General features: G+C 41.9%; 1 protein-coding gene across 1 annotated transcript in view; it reads left to right on the top strand.

The window, feature by feature from the left end:
* LOC126190741 (uncharacterized) overlaps positions 1-19,771 on the top strand; it is a 261,362-nt gene that overhangs the window by 26,689 nt on the left and 214,902 nt on the right. The window contains exons 2-3 of the mRNA XM_049931235.1: positions 1,779-1,901; positions 7,756-7,867. Of these exons, the coding sequence (XP_049787192.1) occupies positions 1,779-1,901; positions 7,756-7,867 (235 nt within the window). The remainder of the gene's footprint in view (positions 1-1,778; positions 1,902-7,755; positions 7,868-19,771) is intronic.

Below are 19,771 nucleotides of genomic sequence, written 5' to 3'. Positions count from 1 at the left end.
CCTGTAGTCACCTGACCAGAAGTCTTGTTCCTCCTGCCACCGAACTTCACTAATTCCCACTATATCTAACTTTAACCTATCCATTTCCCTTTTTAAATTTTCTAACCTACCTGCCCGATTAAGGGATCTGACATTCCACGCTCCGATCCGTAGAACGCCAGTTTTCTTTCTCCTGATAACGACATCCTCTTGAGCAGTCCCCACCCGGAGATCCGAATGGGGGACTATTTTACCTCCGGAATATTTTACCCAAGAGGACGCCATCATCATTTAATCATACAGTAAAGCTGCATGCCCTCGGGAAAAATTACGGCCGTACTTTCCCCTTGCTTTCAGCTGTTCGCAGTACCAGGACAGCAAGGCCGTTTTGGTTATTGTTACAAGGCCAGATCAGTCAATCATCCAGACTGTTGCCCTTGCAAATACTGAAAAGGCTGCTGCCCCACTTCAGGAACCACACGTTTGTCTGGCCTCTCAACAGATACCCCTCCGTTGTGGTTGTACCTACGGTACGGCTATCTGTATCGCTGAGGCACGCAAGCCTCCCCACCAACGGCAAGGTCCATGGTTCATTGGGGGGGGGGGGGGGGGGGGGGACAAAGGGGGTTGTGATACACAAAATGACTAAACTACAAGCACTATACACATTATTTCACAACGTAATAATGCGCACAATATCAGCTGCTATTAGGATCATGGGGCAATGACTGATTTTCACAAAGGGGTTGTGATACACAAAATGAAAATCAGTCATTGCCCCATGATCCCTAATAGCAGCTGATATTGTGTGCATTATTACGTTGTGAAATAATGTGTATAGTGCTTGTAGTTTACAAAGTGATTGGTATTGAGAAGTGAATGAAAAGTGTAGCACTAGCTGTTTTCATTATTAAGTAACTTTTGCTTGAAACAAAACAGTATCATACACTAGAGGTTAACCAAAAGAGGTTGTACAGTTTCAAATAGACTAATCTTGTATTCAAAATGATGTAGCCTTCAATCTCAATCTAATCATCCTGATTTTTTGTTTTCCATGATTTCCATAAATTATTTCAGGCACATGCTGGGGTAGCCAACAATGTGTCCCATCCTTGGCAAAGTAGACTTAAAAGTCTGTAAAAATAGCTGTATATATATAAAAAAATTTTACTGTAATATCACACATGCCAAATATTATAAAAGTGATCCATGGCTGAATGCTGCTGCTGCTGTTGCTACTGCTGCTACTACTACTACTACTACTACTACTACTACTCTTGAGGTTTGTGTGGTGAACTGTTTTTTAAAAAATTGTGCTAAATATTGGCAGTTTCATACCAAGGCTGGAGTGAAAAACAACCTTAGGTTATAAAGGGGCACCTGTTATGGGACAGCTGTAAGTTTAAGGGGAGCTTGATCTTTAACTATCAATATCACAAGTGCAGTATTGCTTTTAAAAGTTGGTGAATGTTATGGATTCCACCATTGTTAGACTGGAACTTTAGTATATTACATATTCAGCAGAATTAACCGTCCATGATTCATTCTTTTTTTTCTGTAACATCTTAGTTCCTTCTCTACTGAACATCTTAGTTGTATCTTAATGAAGTTACCAACTTGTATTTAATTATTAGCAGCTGTTGGTGTGTTCGGGATACATATAATTAAAATGTTTGAGCAGTTTTAAGCACTGATTATTTATCTTCATTTTCTTTATTATTAAAGATTTCAGATGACCTTTTTTCATGTCCGTTTAAAAGAACATATTTAAACTAAAGCTGATAAACTATTGTTTTCAGATCATGTGTTTGGCATGGATGTTTCAAATGCTGAAATATTTGATAAAGTTGTTAAACCTCTTGTGCATCCTACAGTCGATGGGTTTAACACCACAATATTTGCTTACGGCCAGACTTCTTCAGGTAAGTGTTCCACATATCAGATAAAGGAAAGAGAGGATATTATGCAGGGTGCGGAGGAGGCTGTAATAACATATTGGAATTTGTAATAAGCAGTTATCTATTTTACTTGCGTTACACATTTTATGCAAACTTACACAGCTCACTTCTTAATGGATATGTTTCTGCCAATGCCACATGCAATTCATATGTGAAATTAGGTAAAATGGAATGTATGTGAAAACATATTCTGCTACCAATGTGGGTGTCATTCTCAGTGTTCAGTGTAAGCATTAGAACAGGGTAAACAGCATCAGATGTCAGATAGTTTTGATGACTACCTCCAGAAACCACATATTGTTATTGGTACATGAAACTGAATTTCCAACTTGTGTGCTTTTGAGGTAGAAGTCATTCTTAATTCTGGAAATAGCTGATATAGTCCACTAATACAATAACTCCCTAAATGTTGTCATGAATCTCCAGATCTCTGTTACAGAATGGCAGTTGCTGCTTCTCTCATAGTTTGCCCACTTTGCAATATACAATATTATATTAAAAGGTATGAGTTCAGGGAACTAAGATGAACTGTGATTGTTGTCTGAAAACATAGCTGTGTCAGAATTGCACAATTCAGGGACAGGTGAAATGACAGTGCCATTGTATGTAAAGCTGTTAAATAGTTTATTTGATCCAAGGAGTGTACAAGCAATAATACAGTATGTGAAACTTCCCTATTTTTAACAGTCAAAATTTAAATAAATTGCCTCTGTGATCACATGCTGGCTGTTTAAATATTTGTGCATAGGCACTCTGAAGAACTGTCTACAAGATACAAGGCATATTCCAAAAGTTAGGTTCATCTACCAATATTTATCTGATGGTGGGCCTGAATGAAGTCTTCACATGTAGTGCTGCTTATTGACACTTAAGGCAGCTACTGCAGTGTTGGTTTGCTTGAGTAATAGAGATGGGCAAATTGGTTCTTTGTAGGAACCATTCCTGTTGAGATGGTTCTTCTTATTGAACTAGTTTGTTTTTAACCTTTAAAGTGCCAATAAACAAAAACACTGAGAAAAAACGTGAAGCTAATCAATCAGAAGGCAAAATTTTATCGCCCACAAAAATTTAATGACTTCTTTTTCTTTCCCAATCTTGGCAGTAGGAACCATTTAAGATTAAATTATTCTTATTGTCACCAAGACTGTTTATCTGCTTCCTACTTATTTTTCATGTCTGTTAGTGTCTGGAAAAACTAACAACTCCTTATTATATAATAGTACACAAAAGTTATTGTTAAGATGGGAAAGAAATATTTATGTACTTGGTAAATGAAGTATATATATAACAAAATATTAAAACATATTAATATCAATATTCAAACATATTAAAGTATAACAAAATATTAAAATTATTTTGTAAGTGGAAGCAAATATTCACTTGAAATAATGGTACACTTATATAACTTTGTTTCAATGAAATTTTTACACAGTCCAACAGTGTATTCCAATCCCGATGCACTGCTACCAGTGTCATCATTTCAACCACACTCGAATGTCTTGTCGACATCCAGCAAAATGTGTAACCTGTGGTAGGGATGAGCAAGAGGGTGATTGTTCGCCCCTTTCTCCCCACTGTATCAACTGCAATGGTGACCATGCCACCTCCTCTTGAGATTGTCCCATGTATCTCGATGAGCAGGCTGCCCAGGAGATAGGGGTTAAGGAAAAAGTGCCTTGGCTAGTTGCAAACTGTGTGTTCTACCATCTGGCACTTACAGTACTTCTTTTGCTACATCTCGTTCCATGAAGGACATGGCGATGCAGACATGCGACCTCAAATTCAGCACTGCGGTTGTGAAATTGCCCAGCGTCATGGTGGCATCGCTGTCTCCTCGTCCAGTTGTGCAAAAGGTCACCATACATTCGCCTCCCGGGGCAAAGTCACCTGCTACACAACTGGCAGGCCAGAAAGAACAGAAGGAATAATCCCATGAAGACTTCCTACATCCCTCCAGCTAACAAACATCTGAGTCTTCCAGAATGAGATTTTCACTCTGCAGCGGAGTGTGCGCTGGTATGAAACTTCCTGGCAGATCAAAACTGTGTGCCGGGCCGAGACTCGAACTCGAGACCTTTGCCTTTTGCGGGCAAGTGCTCTACCAACTGAGCTACGCAAGCACGACTCGTGCCCCGTCCTCACAGCTTTACTTCTGCCAGTACCTCGTCTCCTACCTTCCAAACTTTACAGAAGCTCTTCTGCGAACCTTGCAGAACTAGCGCTCCTGAAAGAAAGGATATTGCGCAGACATGGCTTAGCCACAGCTTGGGGGATGTTCCCAGAATGTGCAATGGGTCCAGCTGTCACTTGCTCATTGGTTGATGGAGCTGCCGTGATTTTTTTATGTGGGTCCCTGGTCACGTTGGTCTGACAGTAAATGAGGCCACTGACGCTGCTGCCAAGGCTGCAGTTCTTGTTCCTCAGCCTGCTTATTTCTTAGATCACCTCCAATAGCCTGTGTGTTGCTGTCTGTCAGTGGGTGGTGTCACTTTGGCATCACCACTGGTCCTCCCTTCATGGGAACAAGCTCCGTGTTATTAAACCTCTCCCAGCAGCTTGGACAACCTCCTCTCATCCCTCTCACTGTGAGGAGGTCATTTTAGCTAGGTTGCACATCAGACACTGTCTTTTTAGCGATCACCATTTGTTAAGTGGTGCTCAGAATATATACTAAGATGCTACAACGAAGCAATGTCAAGGATTATTGGGTGGTAGTTTTGTGGATCACTTCTACCACCCTTATTGTAAATTGGTGTGACCTGTGCTTTCTTCCAAATATTGGGCACTGTTTTCGTTAGTGATCTGCCCTAGTTTATAGTTAGAAGAGGGGCTAACTCGACTGCAAATTCAGTATATGTTAGATTCTACAGAAAACAAAATAAGAAGAAATGCAATGGATGACTGAGGACCTTGTAGGCATCAGCTACAAATCACCAGTATAATTCAGAGATAACATTTCAGACCTCAGGACAAGGATTCATTTAGTATCTCCCTACCTATTTCAAAATAGCTACTGCAAACAATTGGCAAAAATATACATGCTTCACATATTTTATAAAATCTGTATATCTACTGAAATAGCTGCCTCTGCTTTGGTTTCTACAATATTTGAGTTAAACTCCATCCAGTTATTTCTCTCTGTGTGTGACTAATAAGAAAGTGTGTCTATGTTCATAATAGTCAGGCAGTGCATCTGAGAACTTCCTTCCAAATGTTGCCTGGTGAACAATATCTCTAGTCTTAAATGCTGAAGAATTACTAGCCGAAAGTCTACTACTTTTTTAAAAAAATTCCCCTCACGAGTCTGTCATTTCAGAGTTGGAATTCCACATACTGTTTGTACTCAGCTGGGTCATTTCTTGTCTTTGTACACTTTCTAATGTAGTCTTTAAAAAAATCTCAATTTACTTCACTCTGTGCCTCAACCAGTGGTTTGAGTTATTCAGCCTCTCTCAATTATTCTTTCTTTCATCTTCCAAAGCTCAAAAGTATTCTCGTTTTTTTATTTATGTCTGACTTGACTTCAACAGAACCGATACTTTCTCTGCTAGCAATATTAAAGTCATCATTGATGTGTTTTCTGATTGTTTCATGATTATTAGTACTAAGGTCTTAACAAATTATAACTTTTAATTTAGTTGAATCTAGGGTTATTTGTTTGATATCTCTATATAACTGAACATTTTCACCATGATTCACAAATGTGGATGAATTGGACACTTAAGCCCTTCTGTCTGTTCAATTAAGCTCTAATCTACACTTTGCATTTGACAAGATAAGGTTCCAATTTAATTTCTTAATTCTTAGTTTTCAGTTTTAATTTCTTGTTACCATTAATTCTTTTTAAGCACATTTTTAATTTGTCAAATATTTGTCTTATTTCCACCACTATTTTTGATAGTTCTAGTTACTTTTATCTAGTGAACAGTGATTATGGTTAATACTGTTATTATCTTCTTTTTTTCCTATTCTGCTGCTCCAGTTTAAAAACAGTTCATTTCATTTCAATATGTATTATGATCCCATTCATTTTCACAATGCCACTTTGAAAATGACTCATTGTGTTTCTGATTTGTCATGTGTGGTCTTGATATCTACAGTAGCAATAGATGTGGTCCCTGCTCCAGAAGTCTGCTCTGCCAGCTTGAACATTGTAGATGATGGCTGCAGCATGTCCACCCCACATGCACATGCTGATTTTGTGTCTGGAATAATAGCATTATGTGAGAGTTATTGCCACTATTTGTAACACTACAAGATGCAGTACTGCTTGACTCCCAAAAATCATTTGACACACTATCATACTAGGACTTATTAAGAAAAGTATGATAATATGGGGTTTCAAACAAAATTTTTGACTGGATTGAGGATTTCTTGTTAGGGACGATACAGCATGTGACCATGGATGGAGAGTTGACAGATGTAAAAGCAACTACAGGTATGTGCCAGAGAAGTGTATTTGATCACTTGTTGTCCATATTTTATGTTGGCAACCTGTCAGGCAATATTAATAGTAAACTTGGACAGCTTCATAGCTGATGAATATCAGTAATAAAAATGGAAAAAAAACTGCATAAATTTCAGTGATGCAATGATTAATAACTTGTCAGTGTTCAGAAAAGTAAAAGTCTGCACTTTACAAATTGCTGAAAACTGACTTCCATGTCAGTTACTCACCATTTGAATCAGTCAGCTTGTACGAATATCTGTAGGGGTATGAAATTCATTGGTAGGCTACTGGAGAAATGCAGTCGCAGTACAAAGAATATTACTGACAAAATGCTCTTGTGACCCATCCTAGAATATTGCCAAAATAGGTGGGACCCATACTGAATGCTGAAAAAGTTGAACTGTCATATGATTCATGATATGCCAACTGTCTCACAAAAGCCCACTTATAAAGATTCAAGAACCACTGTTAAGCAAGGAATCTTGTTATGTACTTTAGGCTCGTGTGTGTGTGTGTGTGTGTGTGTGTGTGTGTGTGTGTGTGTCATAAGGCTTGCAAAAACACGATTAGATGAATTACAGCAGGCACTGAGGCATTTAAGCTGTCACTCTTTCTATGCTTCGTAGGCAAATGGAATGGAAAGAGCTTCCCTCCCCACCTCATATGTGGTACAATGGGTATTTACTTCGACCATGCTCTTTATAGCGGTTTACAGAATAGAAATGTAGGTTTATAAATGATCATCTATCAGATACAGTCAATTCCATATGGTAGTGATCTTTCAGTCACATAGATAATAAACATTGCTAAAAGGCAGAAAAGCTACAAATTAGTTAAACACTGTGGTCTTAAAGGAACATACTGAAACTTTGTTACAGTTCACCTGTGAGATTAGTAGAACTTCCCCAGCTGCATAAACTCGATGTAAGTGGCAGGTCATTGCTTTTCTGAGAAATTTGGTAGTGGTATATGCCATGGACGTTGCGGGACACCACAGCCCATGTCAAAAGAAAGCACTGCTTTCCTGGTTAGTGCGTGGGCAGCAAAACAAATACTAATGGCTAGATGGACCTGTGAATTTGGTCTCTCTCTCTCTCTCTCTCTCTCTCTCTCTCTCTCTCTCTCTCTCTCTCTCACACACACACACACACACACACACACACACACACACACACACACACACACATGTTGGTGTTTTGTAAAGAATTAATATTGATTTCTTTCTTCTTGGGACTGCTTGTATACTGTTGATTTTCATGTCAGCAAGGTTGGGTGCTAATTCTTAGGCATATTAGTTTTACTTGTTGGTATTCATTTATCATAAGTGTTACGTATTGTCCCTTAGTAATTCATATGTTCCTTTATCAGGAAAAACATACACAATGTTAGGAGACAAAAAAGAACCTGGTATAATACCTCTGACAGTTTCTGCGATGTTTGATGCAATGCAGCGATCAAGCGGACGTGAATTTCTTGTAAGGTAAGCTAAAAAATAGTGATATTTGACTCTGCTGAGTTACTGAACTTTATATTCTAGCATTAACTGGTGAAACTGCTTCACAGAAGCATACATATTGTAGGGAGAGACTGTCTTATCGATTGCTGGCTTAATTGTTGCACTCATTCAATATTTTAGTGAAGATTAGAGAAATCGCAGTATTTTTTACTTACAAGAGTAACTGATGAAGACAGCAAAATAAAAGAATCGGACATAGTTTTAAACTGGAAATTACAGGAGGGAGGGGTGGGGGAGGAGTATGTTAACCTGTAACCCTTCAACAGTTAAATACTTGTGTTGACCATTCTCTATGAATGCCCCTTTCATTGTCACTAACAAGGGAACATTTCCAGGTGTAAATAAGCAATCATGATGAACCTTGGTGGGTATGTAGAGGGTCAAAATAACACAATATGTATTTTTTGTTTTTCCTCGGCTGGACTTTTAAGAGGTAAAACATACCCTGAAAGGTAACTGGCATATTAGGTTTCAAGAGAATGTCTTCGAAAAATGATATATAAAATGTTCCATATAAGAAGTTGAAATCTAATTAACAGTCTTGGGAACTGTATACCGTATTTACTCGAATCTAAGCCACACTTTTTTTTTTCCGGTTTTCGTAATTCAAAAAACTGCCTGCGGCTTAGAATAGAGTCCAAAGCCAGCAGAAGTTATGAAAAATGTTCGTACGTGCCGCCACAACTAACTTCTGCCGTCGAATATATGTAGCGATACGCAGGCATGCTTTGTAGGCACAAAGATAAATACTGGCGCCAAAACCTCTGCGTCAGTAAATAAATTTTTTTTAAAAAAGTGGAAGACGAGCTTTTTTTCTCCACCGCGAGTTTCGACCACTGCATTTTCATACATTATCCAACGAAGTAAATACAAATTCCGTATTGTTCATCTTCGAATGTAGCACAATTTCAGTGTACTACGAAAATCTGACTGGCAAGACTGTTTGGAATGTTTGTCAATATGGCCAACTCTACGTTCTGAATTTTTTCCTATCTGTGAGAAGAGATGGTTGCTAATAGGAACCTGATGAAATTTGAATCACATACAGTATTCTCTTCACCATAAGAATAATACGAATATAAACATTTTGCCATGTATTCTTTCGTGTTTGCTGCTATCTCATTTAAATCCTGTCTGCCTAATAAACTACGAAACTGGAGTGAGACAACAGCAAACGCGGAAGAATATACGTATCGTGTCATGTTTATATTCATATTATTCTTATGCCTAATAGTGATACTGTCAGAAATGAAGCCCGGCAAGTGACTAGATTTTTAAATCTAAGATGACTCTAATTTCTGTGCAGAATTTGATGTACTAAAGAAGCGGCCGCAAAGATTTTCAAACGGAGACAAATTTTCGCCTAACTCTCGTTCAGAACATGTTCTATCATGCGCAGTCTATTATTTGGTTCTTGTTGATCATTATCAAAGAAAACAGCAGTGTAAGTAACAACAAATAGCAGTCTCTTGAAATTGTTTCGCTAATGAGATGATTCCTCTCTCTCTCTCTCTCTCTCTCTCTCTCTCTCTCTCTCTCTCTCTCTCCTTTTTTTTTTTTTTTTTTAAATTTGTACGCGGCGGTAGCGCGCACAAAAGCAAGCCATGCCGCGATCCGCGACAGGCCGTAAACACGCACTATCAGAATGCGACAAACAATGCATGACACAGTGCAGTAATGCATTTTCAGCTTAAGAGTGACGCAAACACCTATAACAAAGAAAACGGCATTTATCAGATCAAAGCAAAATATGCAATCAATTCAAAACAGACGAAGCACATGAAAAAGGAAGGGTATCCGTATAAATACGGACGGAGCGCCTGACGCATAGCAATGGCTACCTGGTTAAGCTTAACTGCTAAGCTTACGACTCGAACCAAACTACTGTAGCTGTATCGTCATTCATTCGACCTAAATTGTGTCTCATATTACAATGGACCAACTTTGTTTCGATTTGGAGGTGCGGCCTAAAACTTTTCTCTCCCCTTGAATTTCGAGTCTCAAATTTCAGGTGCGGCTTAGATTCGGGAAATTTTTTTTTCCTTTATTTCGAGTCTCATTTTTCAGGTGCGGCTTAGATTCGAGTAAATACGGTAATCAACTTTTGTAATAATTTGAGATTTTCCAAAATACTCCACCACCATTAATAAATTTTAAAAGATTAAAAATTTTGTTACAGCATAAATTAAAGCAGCTTTCGCACCATATACATAGATGTCTAATAAAACTGGTTCCTCAAATACCATTTTTGGAAAATAAGCTGTACATAGTGGGCTGTCGGCATATTTTCAACATGTTGTTGTTGTTGTTGTTGTTGTTGTTGTTGTTGTTGTTGTCTTCAGTTGTGAGACTGGTTTGATGCAGCTCTCCATGCTAATCTATCCTGTGCAAGCTCCTTCATCTCCCAGTACCTACTGCTGTGGCCTCCCTCTATGATTTTTACCCTCCACGCTGCCCTCCAGTGCTAAATTTGTGATCCCTTGATGCCTCAGGACATGTCCTACCAACCGGTCCCTTCTTCTTGTCAAGTTGTGCCACAAACTTCTCTTCTCCCCAATCCTATTCAGTACCTCCTCATTAGTTACATGATCTACCCAACTAATCTTAAACATTCTTCTGTAGCACTCCATTTCGAAAGCTTCTATTCTCTTCTTGTCCAAACTATTTATTGTCCATGTTTCACTTCCATACATGGCTACACTCCATACAAATAATTTCAGAAACGACTTCCTGACACTTGTATCTATACTCGATGTTAACAAATTTCTCTTCTTCAGAAACGCTTTCCTTGCCATTGCCAGTCTACATTTTATATCCTCTCTACTTCGACCATCATCAGTTATTTTGCTCCCCAAATAGCAAAACTCCTTTACTACTTTGTGTCTCATTTCCTAATCTAATTCCCTGAGCATCACCTGATTTAATTCGACTACATTCCATTATGCTCGTTTTGCTTTTGTTAATGTTCATCTTATACCCTCCTTTCAAGACACTATCCTTTCCATTCAACTGCTCTTCCAAGTCCTTTGCTGTCTCTGACAGAATTGCAATGTCATCGGCGAACCTCAAAGTTTTTATTTCTTCTCCCTGGATTTTAATACCTACTCCAAATTTTTCTTTTGTTTCCTTTACTGCTTGCTCAATATACAGATTGAATAACATCGGGGAGAGGCTACAACCCTGTCTCACTCCCTTCCCAACCACTGCTTCCCTTTCATGCCTCTCGACTCTTTATAGCTGCCATCTGGTTTCTGTTCAAATTGTAAATAGCCTTTTGCTCCCTGTATTTTACCCCTGCCACCTTCAGAATTTGAAGGAGAGTATTCCAGTCAACATTGTCAAAAGCTTTCTCTAAGTCTACAAATGCTAGAAACATAGGTTTGCCTTTCCTTAATCTTTCTTCTAAGATAAGTCGTAAGGTCAGTATTGCCTCAGGTGTTCCAACATTTCTATGGAATCCAAACTGATCTTCCCTGAGGTCAGCTTCTACCAGTTTTTCCATTCATCTGTAAATAATTCCTGTAAGTATTTTGCAGCTGTGACTTATTAAACTGATACTTCCGTAAATTTCACATCTGTCAACACCTGCTTTCTTTGGGATTGGAATTATTATTTTCTTCTTGAAGTCTGTCTCGTACATCTTGCTCACCAGATGGTAGAGTTATACCGAATTGAAATAGCTTAATGTTCATTATTATTGTAAATAAATTGTGGAGTTGGAAACAGGCTCGTGTCCCAGAAACGAAATTTTTCAGGAGGGACAAACCATGTTACTAAACAATGGGTTTAGCATGGTGTAGTGGAAATTTATGTAGCAGTTGACCACAGGATGAAACACTATATGTCTTAAAACATATTCTAGCCACAAATTGTGGAGAGTAATCCAGTTTGAGTGTACTGGAGATGACTTTTTTTGGTAATGTGATGTTGATGAGGCAACTAGTGTTCCGTTTGCAGTGGAATAGTTGTTATGCAAGTTTATATTATTCATATTTATTGTAGCAATGAAAGCGTGTTTCGAGCACACAGATCTAGTTTCATGTTTTTTTTTATTGGAACAGGTCTCAGGACGTGGTCTCCGCTCTAGCTCGAAACCCATCTAAATGTCTGTTGATGAGACATGATCCCCCGTTATACCAAACAATGCATACAGATATAGTTATTAGATATCATCAGTAAATGTAATTTGAAGAGAAAAGGGGACTGATCCCCTTCCCAACTCAGTAATTCAATTATTTATTTTACGTATTTTTGTTTTATATTTTAAACTGTTACTGTGATACAAAATCATTACAGTAATGATAATCTGTAAAGAAATGTATTAAAAATAACTTCTTTTACACCATGCACATAAAATAAATGAAATTTCTACAAGTAATATACATTACAGACAACACAACATAAAACAAAATTCAGCAGGATTCTCAAATCGCGGAAGGTGGTCCTCTAAATATCTCGATTTGTACAAGACATATTTCAATGCACTAGAAAATGTTGGTGAAGAGGATTGATTACATTATAGTGCTGGCAGTTTGATTGTATTGTTTCTCAATTGCAGATTGATATCACAATAATTCAGCAGAACTAAATCTGAAAATCTTTGGACTATATTCTTCCAACATTGTAAGCCATATGCCCCACAGCTGTACCTGTGTCATAGAGCCTTCTGGCTCAGCAAATAAGTTTCTTGTCCTCAGATACAGTTTTTTCGCACTTCACGCTGCCGCCCCCCTCTTGCACACCTTCAAAATAAACTAATAGAGTGTTTGGTCCAAGAATTTGAGAATCTCTTTCTGAAGCCCCAAATGTTCTTTTGACAGCTTCAGAATCTAATAAACTAACAGTAACTAGGTTGAAACATCATGAAAGAAGTGTGAGGTAAAAATGCGTATTATTGATAGCTTCTTGGGGTGACCAATGTGGAAGAATAGATTTGAGCGTTGTACCCAAGAACAAGAAAGTTGTTAATCTGGTGATATGGAAAGGCTCAACGAGACAGGCATATCCATTGGGCATGTATGGCATTCGACGTTGGAAGAACTTTGTGGGGAGATTTCTTGGATCTAGAGCTGCTGTATGATTGCAATGTCAATCTCCACTCGGGAAAGAATATAATCAAGTTGCAGTCACTAGTACCTAATCAATTCACTTTGCCAAGGTACTCATATACGTCTGATAGAAATCAGGATATTTATGGGATCGCCTGCCACGATTTGAGAAGCCTGCTGAATTTTGTTTTGTATTGTCCGTCATATGTATTATGTGAAGAAATCTCATTCCTTCTGTGTGTGTTGTGTGTAAAAAAGGTTATGTTCAATCACTCCTTTATGGATTACCATTATTATAAAGATTTTGTATCATGAGTTCGTTATTATTTTCAATTAATAAAATGCCCATAGGTGAATTGGTAAAATAAAAACAAAAAATGAATTTAAAACACAAAACAATAATTTAAAACACAAAACAATAATTTAAAACACAAAACAATAATTTAAAACACAAAACAATAATTTAAAACACAAAACAATAATTTAAAACACAAAACAATAATTTAAAACACAAAACAATAATTTAAAACACAAAACAATAATTTAAAACACAAAACAATAATTTAAAACACAAAACAATAATTTAAAACACAAAACAATAATTTAAAACACAAAACAATAATTTAAAACACAAAACAATAATTTAAAACATAAAACAAAAATAACTAGAATAATAGTGAACATATATAGATTTTTAACTGGGCATACTGAAAATACTCGCACAGTACAATGTGTACAGCTTACTTCCAAAAAATGGTATTTCAGAAACCAGCTTTATTACACATAGATGTATGTGGCTTGAAAGTTTCTTTGTGTTACAACAAAAGTTTTTATTTTTCAAAATCATTAATTCTAAAAAAATGATGATGATGGTGGGGTATTGCAAAATTTAACATTATTTCAAAAGCTATCTTTCAAAAATGTTAATTATATTTCAACTTTTATATAAAAACAATGGAAAATCCAGGATTGAATGTAACAACATTATGAAAAGGATAGTTGCTACTTACCATATAATGGAGATGCTGAATTGCTGATAGGCACAACAAAAAGACTCCAGAATGAAATTTTCACTCAGCAGCGGAGTGTGCAGTGATATGAAACTTCCTGGCAGATTAAAACTGTGTGCCGGACTGAGTTTGAGTCTTGGTTGGGCACACAGTATTAATCTGCCAGGAAGTTTCAACAAAAACACTGTCGGAAAGTGAGCTTTTGACCAACAAGGCCTAGACAAAAAAAAAAGAAAAATAATTCTTTCTTTCTTTGTTTCCTCCTATCCTTCCTTCGCATTGACATTTGAGGTTCCTCTTTGTTTCTTGTTCCTCCCTGCGTTCTCCTAAAGGCTGACCCATGTGTCTGGCGTGTAAAAGATGATTGTGTAATGCATAATTTCCAGCCCCAGGTTGACAGATGAGGTACCTCTGGTACATTCCAAGCCCAGAGAAAGGCGATTTCCTGAGCTGCTACTTTCCCAAATTGCCAGTTGGTTGCTCTGTCAGGAGTGTGGGAGGTGTGAACGATCACCTAAGCCAGGTGAGCGTGTCCTGCCAAAACGTAGCCAAATGTGTTACTTGTGGTTGGGATGCTCATGAGGGCAATTGTCCACCTCGTTATCCCTGCTGTATTAATTGCAGTGGCAACCAGGCAGCCTCATCCTGAGAATTTCCCATGTATCTTGATGAATGGGCCATCCAGGTGATCTGGGTGGAGGAAAAAGTGACTTACCCTGTCGCTTGCAAGCTGTTGGCTAGTCGAAAGCCCTGCGTTTCACCGTGTGGCACTTACAGTACTGTTCTTGCTACACCTTGTTCCACAATGGACATGGCCATGCAGACTTGAGACCTCAAATTCAGCACTGCAGTTGTAAAATTGCTCAGTTTCATGGTAGCATACTCGTCTCCTCCTCCTCCATCTGTGAAACGAGCCACCATATTTTCACCTCAGGTGGCAAAAATCACTTGCTACACAACTGGCAGGCCAGAAAGGATAGAAGGAATACTAACATGAAGACTTTTTATGTCTCTATAACCAACAGACGTTTGAGTCTTCATCTGCCAACCGCAAAGGCTCCAAGAAATCAAGCAAAGGCAAACGGTCTTTTCCTACGCTGGCTCAGATATCGTCTTCAAAGGTGTCGTTGGGTGGTACCCTCATGCGGCTAACCTCCGTTCTGCCTGTGTGCATTGCCAACCGTTTTTCTGCCCTGGAATTCACAGACCATCCGAGGGAGAATGCAGACGCCTCTGTAGATGGCATGGAGCAGGCTCCTCCAGCCTCTGCACCCTGTTGCAGCGAGTTTTCAAAGGCTGGCATTCAGCAGCTGCCGAGGTGATAACACTTCATTTTGTCCCTCCTCTTCTTTCCCCGTCACGACTTCGCCACTGGAACATTCACAGCCTTAGTTCCACCGAGGAGGAATCACAGCTGTCCTTGAAATCTCAGTGTTTGCATGTTTCCTGCCTCCAGGAAACAAAATTGCGTCCCTGCGACTGCTTTGATGTCTCGCATTTATTTCTGATCCGCTTTGACCTCCCTCCCCCCTCTCTCCCACCCCCCTCTCCTCCATTTTCCTGCCCCCATTCCCCAGAGGGCGGCATTCTATCTCCTGGGAGAGTCATGTTGCTCATTCAGGATGACTTTGATAGTCAGACCATCTCACTGAACACCCGGCTGCAAGCTGTTGCAGTCTGCATTTTCCTTCCTCACTTCAGTTTTTCCCCTTTTACCGTCTACATTCCTCTGTCACTTGGTGTCACCAGGGCAGATTTTCTCCAGCTTATTGGTAAACTCCCTCACCCCTGTTTGTTGCTCTCTTGCTTTAAAGTGCACCATCCCCTTTTGGGCTCTCTCAGAACGCATCAGAGAGGTGCCCCCTTGTTTGATCTTCTCAGTCAGCTCAACCTCGTCTGCCTTAACACTGGAGCACCCACATATCTTCCAGACTCTACGCACACCTATTCCATTCTGGACCTATCCTTCTGCACTGCCCGTCGCCTCTAGTGGCCCATTATATCTGACATGTACTTGAAGTGACAGTTTCCCATGTGCTAGCCGTTTGCTGGCTGCTACCCCACCTACATGTAAACCCAATTGGCAGCTTTCTAAGGCTGACTGGAGGCTTTGTTCCTCCTTGGCGACCCCACTTTTTTAAATGTCATTCTACGATGGCAAACCGCATCTGTTGTAAACAGTTGCGTGTGCAGTGTTGTTGCATTCTTCAGAATAGCAAAAATGTTAGCTGGATTTAATATACTAGTTGTTTTAACAGTTCCATTTCCTCTTCCGTCGTGTGGGCTAACCTCTGATGGCTCTCTGGGACCAAGATCCATTCTCCAGTTTCGCCCTGACTGCCGCAGTAATATGTCATTGTGGACCCTATTGTAATCACCAACGTCTTGGGCCTCTATTTTGTGGATATTTCAAATTCCACCCACCATCACCCTGCCGTCCTCCATCAGAAACGAGTGGAGGACACTTGGGTGAGACACTTCTCCTCTCAGAATCGTGAACACTCCAATGCCACCTTTACTGTGAGGGAGCTAGATCATGCTCTCACCCCTCCTGATTGTTTGCCCCCAAGGCCGGACAATGTTGCAGCACCTTTCGTTTGCAGGCCAGCGCTTTCTTCTTGACCTGTACAACTGCATCTGGCCCCCCTGCGGGTTCGGGGGTTAGAATAGGCCCGCGGTATTCCTGCCTGTCGTAAGAGGCGACTAAAAGGAGTCTCACATGTTTTGGCATTATGTGATGGTCCCCTCTCGGGTTTGACCTCCATCTTTCTAAATTATTCCGAAGAGCGAGCCAATTGGGGAAGGGCGCCTTACATGGTGCACTGTATCCGTCGTGCAATTAGACCTTTAGCCGGCTTTCACGTCGTTGCAATGGTGTCCCGCTCGTTTTCGATCTTTAGGGCGGGGATACGTCCCTGGGTGCGATTACCACGCTGCCCTCTGCAGTGTTTCTTTTAACTGCGACGACGACCTTGGACAGTTTTGCACCTAAGATCCAGCACGGTAGCCAGTCCGTTGTGGTGGGGCCGCCATGTACCCTCTTGGTTGTAGCCCCCTGACAACACAGGGATCGCTCTACTGATGCCTGCGCCGTTAACTCCCCACGTATGCCAAGGAGTAGATGCCTATCCTCCTGGGGTATCAGGACTCCCGGCAACGGCCATCCTGCCAGGTGGCCTTTGCTGTGGCTGGGTGGCGCCCGTGGGGAGGGCCCTTGGTCGGAGTAGGTGGCATCAGGGCGGATGACCCGCAATGAAGCGTGGTACATCATCTCTCGCTGGCGGCCAGCCGCCAGCAGTCTCTAAGCGTTCTCGGGCTCAATTTAATGCTCAGAAGTACGATCCGAAAACGTTCCCCCTCCCTGGCCACGCCGTGGGAAGAGCGTAAGTCCCAGGATGGAGGTAACAGTTATTCGCCCCGATTCTTAGTTTGCACGAGAGCTGATGGGGAGTCTTTTCTCTCCACAAAGCCTCAGTTCTTCGTCGAGCATTTAGAGGACAAGTTTGGGGAGGTGGAGGGCTTGTCTAAAATGCGCTCTGGCTCAGTACTGATACAAACGGCATCCTCCGCCCAGTCACACAGGTTACTTGCTTGTGACAAGTTGGGGGATGTTAACGTTACTATTACTCCACATAAGAGTTTAAATATGGTCCAGGGTGTTATTTTCCATAGGGACCTCCTTTTGCAGTCTGATGACGAGCTGCGCGCCAACTTAGAACGTAGAGGTGTTCATTTCGTCCGGCGCGTTCATCGGGGTCCGAGGGACAATCAGGTTGCTACCGGTGCCTTCATCTTGGCCTTCGAGGGTGATACTTTACCGGAAAAGGTCAAGGTGATGGTCTACCGATGTGACGTCAAGCCCTATATCCCTCCCCCGATGCGGTGCTTCAAGTGCTGGAAGTTCGGCCATATGTCTTCCCGCTGCACTTCCAGCCTCACATGTCGAGATTGCGGACGCCCATCTCATCCCGATACTCCATGTGCCCCGCCTCCCATCTGCGTCAACTGCGGGGAGCACCATTCACCTTGCTCGCCAGACTGCAGAATATTCCAGAAAGAGCGCAAAATCATGGAATATAAGACCCTGGACCGACTGACTTATACTGAGGCCAAACGGAAATATGACCGATTACATCCAGTGCGAATGACAACTTCCTACGCCGCTGCTACAACACCTGTGCTAGCCCCATCAGTTTCGCGCCTTCCGGCCGGATCGACGAGTGGTACAACTCCTCCTGCCCCCTTGCCAGTGGGGGGCTCTACCCACCGGGTTGCTCCTGTGCCACCTACCTCAGGAGCAACACCATCCCCCCCATCGGGGACGTCGGTCCCCGCTTCTAAGCCGGAGAAGTGTCCAACTTCTTCGGCTTCTCACGCTCGCAAGGGGTCCCTTGGGTCCCTCCCTTCCCAGGTTTCCACCGGCGGGAAGGCTGACGATAGACAGTGGCGTAAGTGCCCACAATCTGCAGGTCGAAGGCCTTCCCGATCCTCCTCAGTCCCGGAGACTGACTCGGTGAAGCCCTCCCAGCCAGTTAAACCCAAGGAGCAGCGTGAGAAATCAAAGAAGAGCAGCTCTAAGCCCAAGGAACGCGCGGTGGTAGCCACCCCATCGCTACCTTCTAGCTTTGCGTCTGAGGACGAGGTGGAGATTCTGGCGTCCGCTGAGGACCTCGATTTCGCCGGTCCCTCAGACGCCGTGAATAGCAATAGCACTAGTACGGGTGCTCAATCGGAGGCAGCAGGTGACCCAGCGGCGTAATCTGCCATCCCAGTCCCGGCACGCCTTTCTCAGCCATGGACAAAACCATCCTCCAGTGGAACTGCAGCGGTTTCTTCCACCATCTAGCTGAGCTCCGCCAACTTATCAGCCTTCACCCTTTCCTCTGCATTGCTCTGCAGGAAACTTGGTTTCCAGCAATGCGCACCCCCGCCCTCCGTGGCTATCGGGGTTATTATAAGAACCGAGCAGCTTATGAAAGGGTGTCTGGTGGCGTCTGCATCTATGTCCTTAACTCTCTTCACAGCGAGTCTGTCCCTCTACAAACAGCTTTAGAGGCTGTCGCTGTTAGGGTGTGGACGCCGCAGGCTCTTACCGTCTGCAGTCTTTACCTTCCACCGGAGGGTGATGTCGCGCAGCATGTCCTGGCTGCGCTGATAGCCCAATTGCCGCCACCTTTCTTATTACTGGGCGACTTTAACGCCCATAACCCTCTGTGGGGTGGGTCAGTGGCAACAGGTCGAGGCGCCACTGTTGAGCATTTATTGTCGCAGCTCGATCTCTCGATTTTGAATGATGGTGCCTCCACACACTTCAGTGTGGCGCATGGCACCTACTCCGCCATTGACCTTTCAATCTGTAGCCCTAGCCTCTTACCATCTGTCCACTGGAGTGTGCATGACGACCTGTGTGGTAGTGACCACTTTCCGATTTTTCTGTCACTACCACAGCGTCACTCTTCTGGGCGCCCTAGCAGATGGGCTATGAATAAGGCTGACTGGGACTTGTTCTCCTCCACTGCCGCTATTGAGCCTCTCTCAACTGATGCCATTGATGCGGTGGTTACATCGGTCACCGCCGGCATCGTCACTGCCGCCGAGTCTGCCATTCCCCGTTCTTCTGGGTCCCCTCGGCGGAGGGCTGTGCCTTGGTGGTCGCCTGCGATCGCTGAAGCGATTAAAGATCGCCGGCGGGCGCTCCAGCGTCACAAGCGACATCCCTCCATGGACCACCTTATCGCCTTCAAACGGCTGCGTGCGCGGGCCTGCCTCCTTATCCGCCAAGGCAAGAAGGAGTGCTGGGAGCGGTATGT

Source organism: Schistocerca cancellata, chromosome 6, assembly GCF_023864275.1.
Source record: "Schistocerca cancellata isolate TAMUIC-IGC-003103 chromosome 6, iqSchCanc2.1, whole genome shotgun sequence".
Classification (NCBI taxonomy): domain Eukaryota; kingdom Metazoa; phylum Arthropoda; class Insecta; order Orthoptera; family Acrididae; genus Schistocerca; species Schistocerca cancellata.
This window is presented reverse-complemented; position numbering and strand designations above follow the sequence as displayed.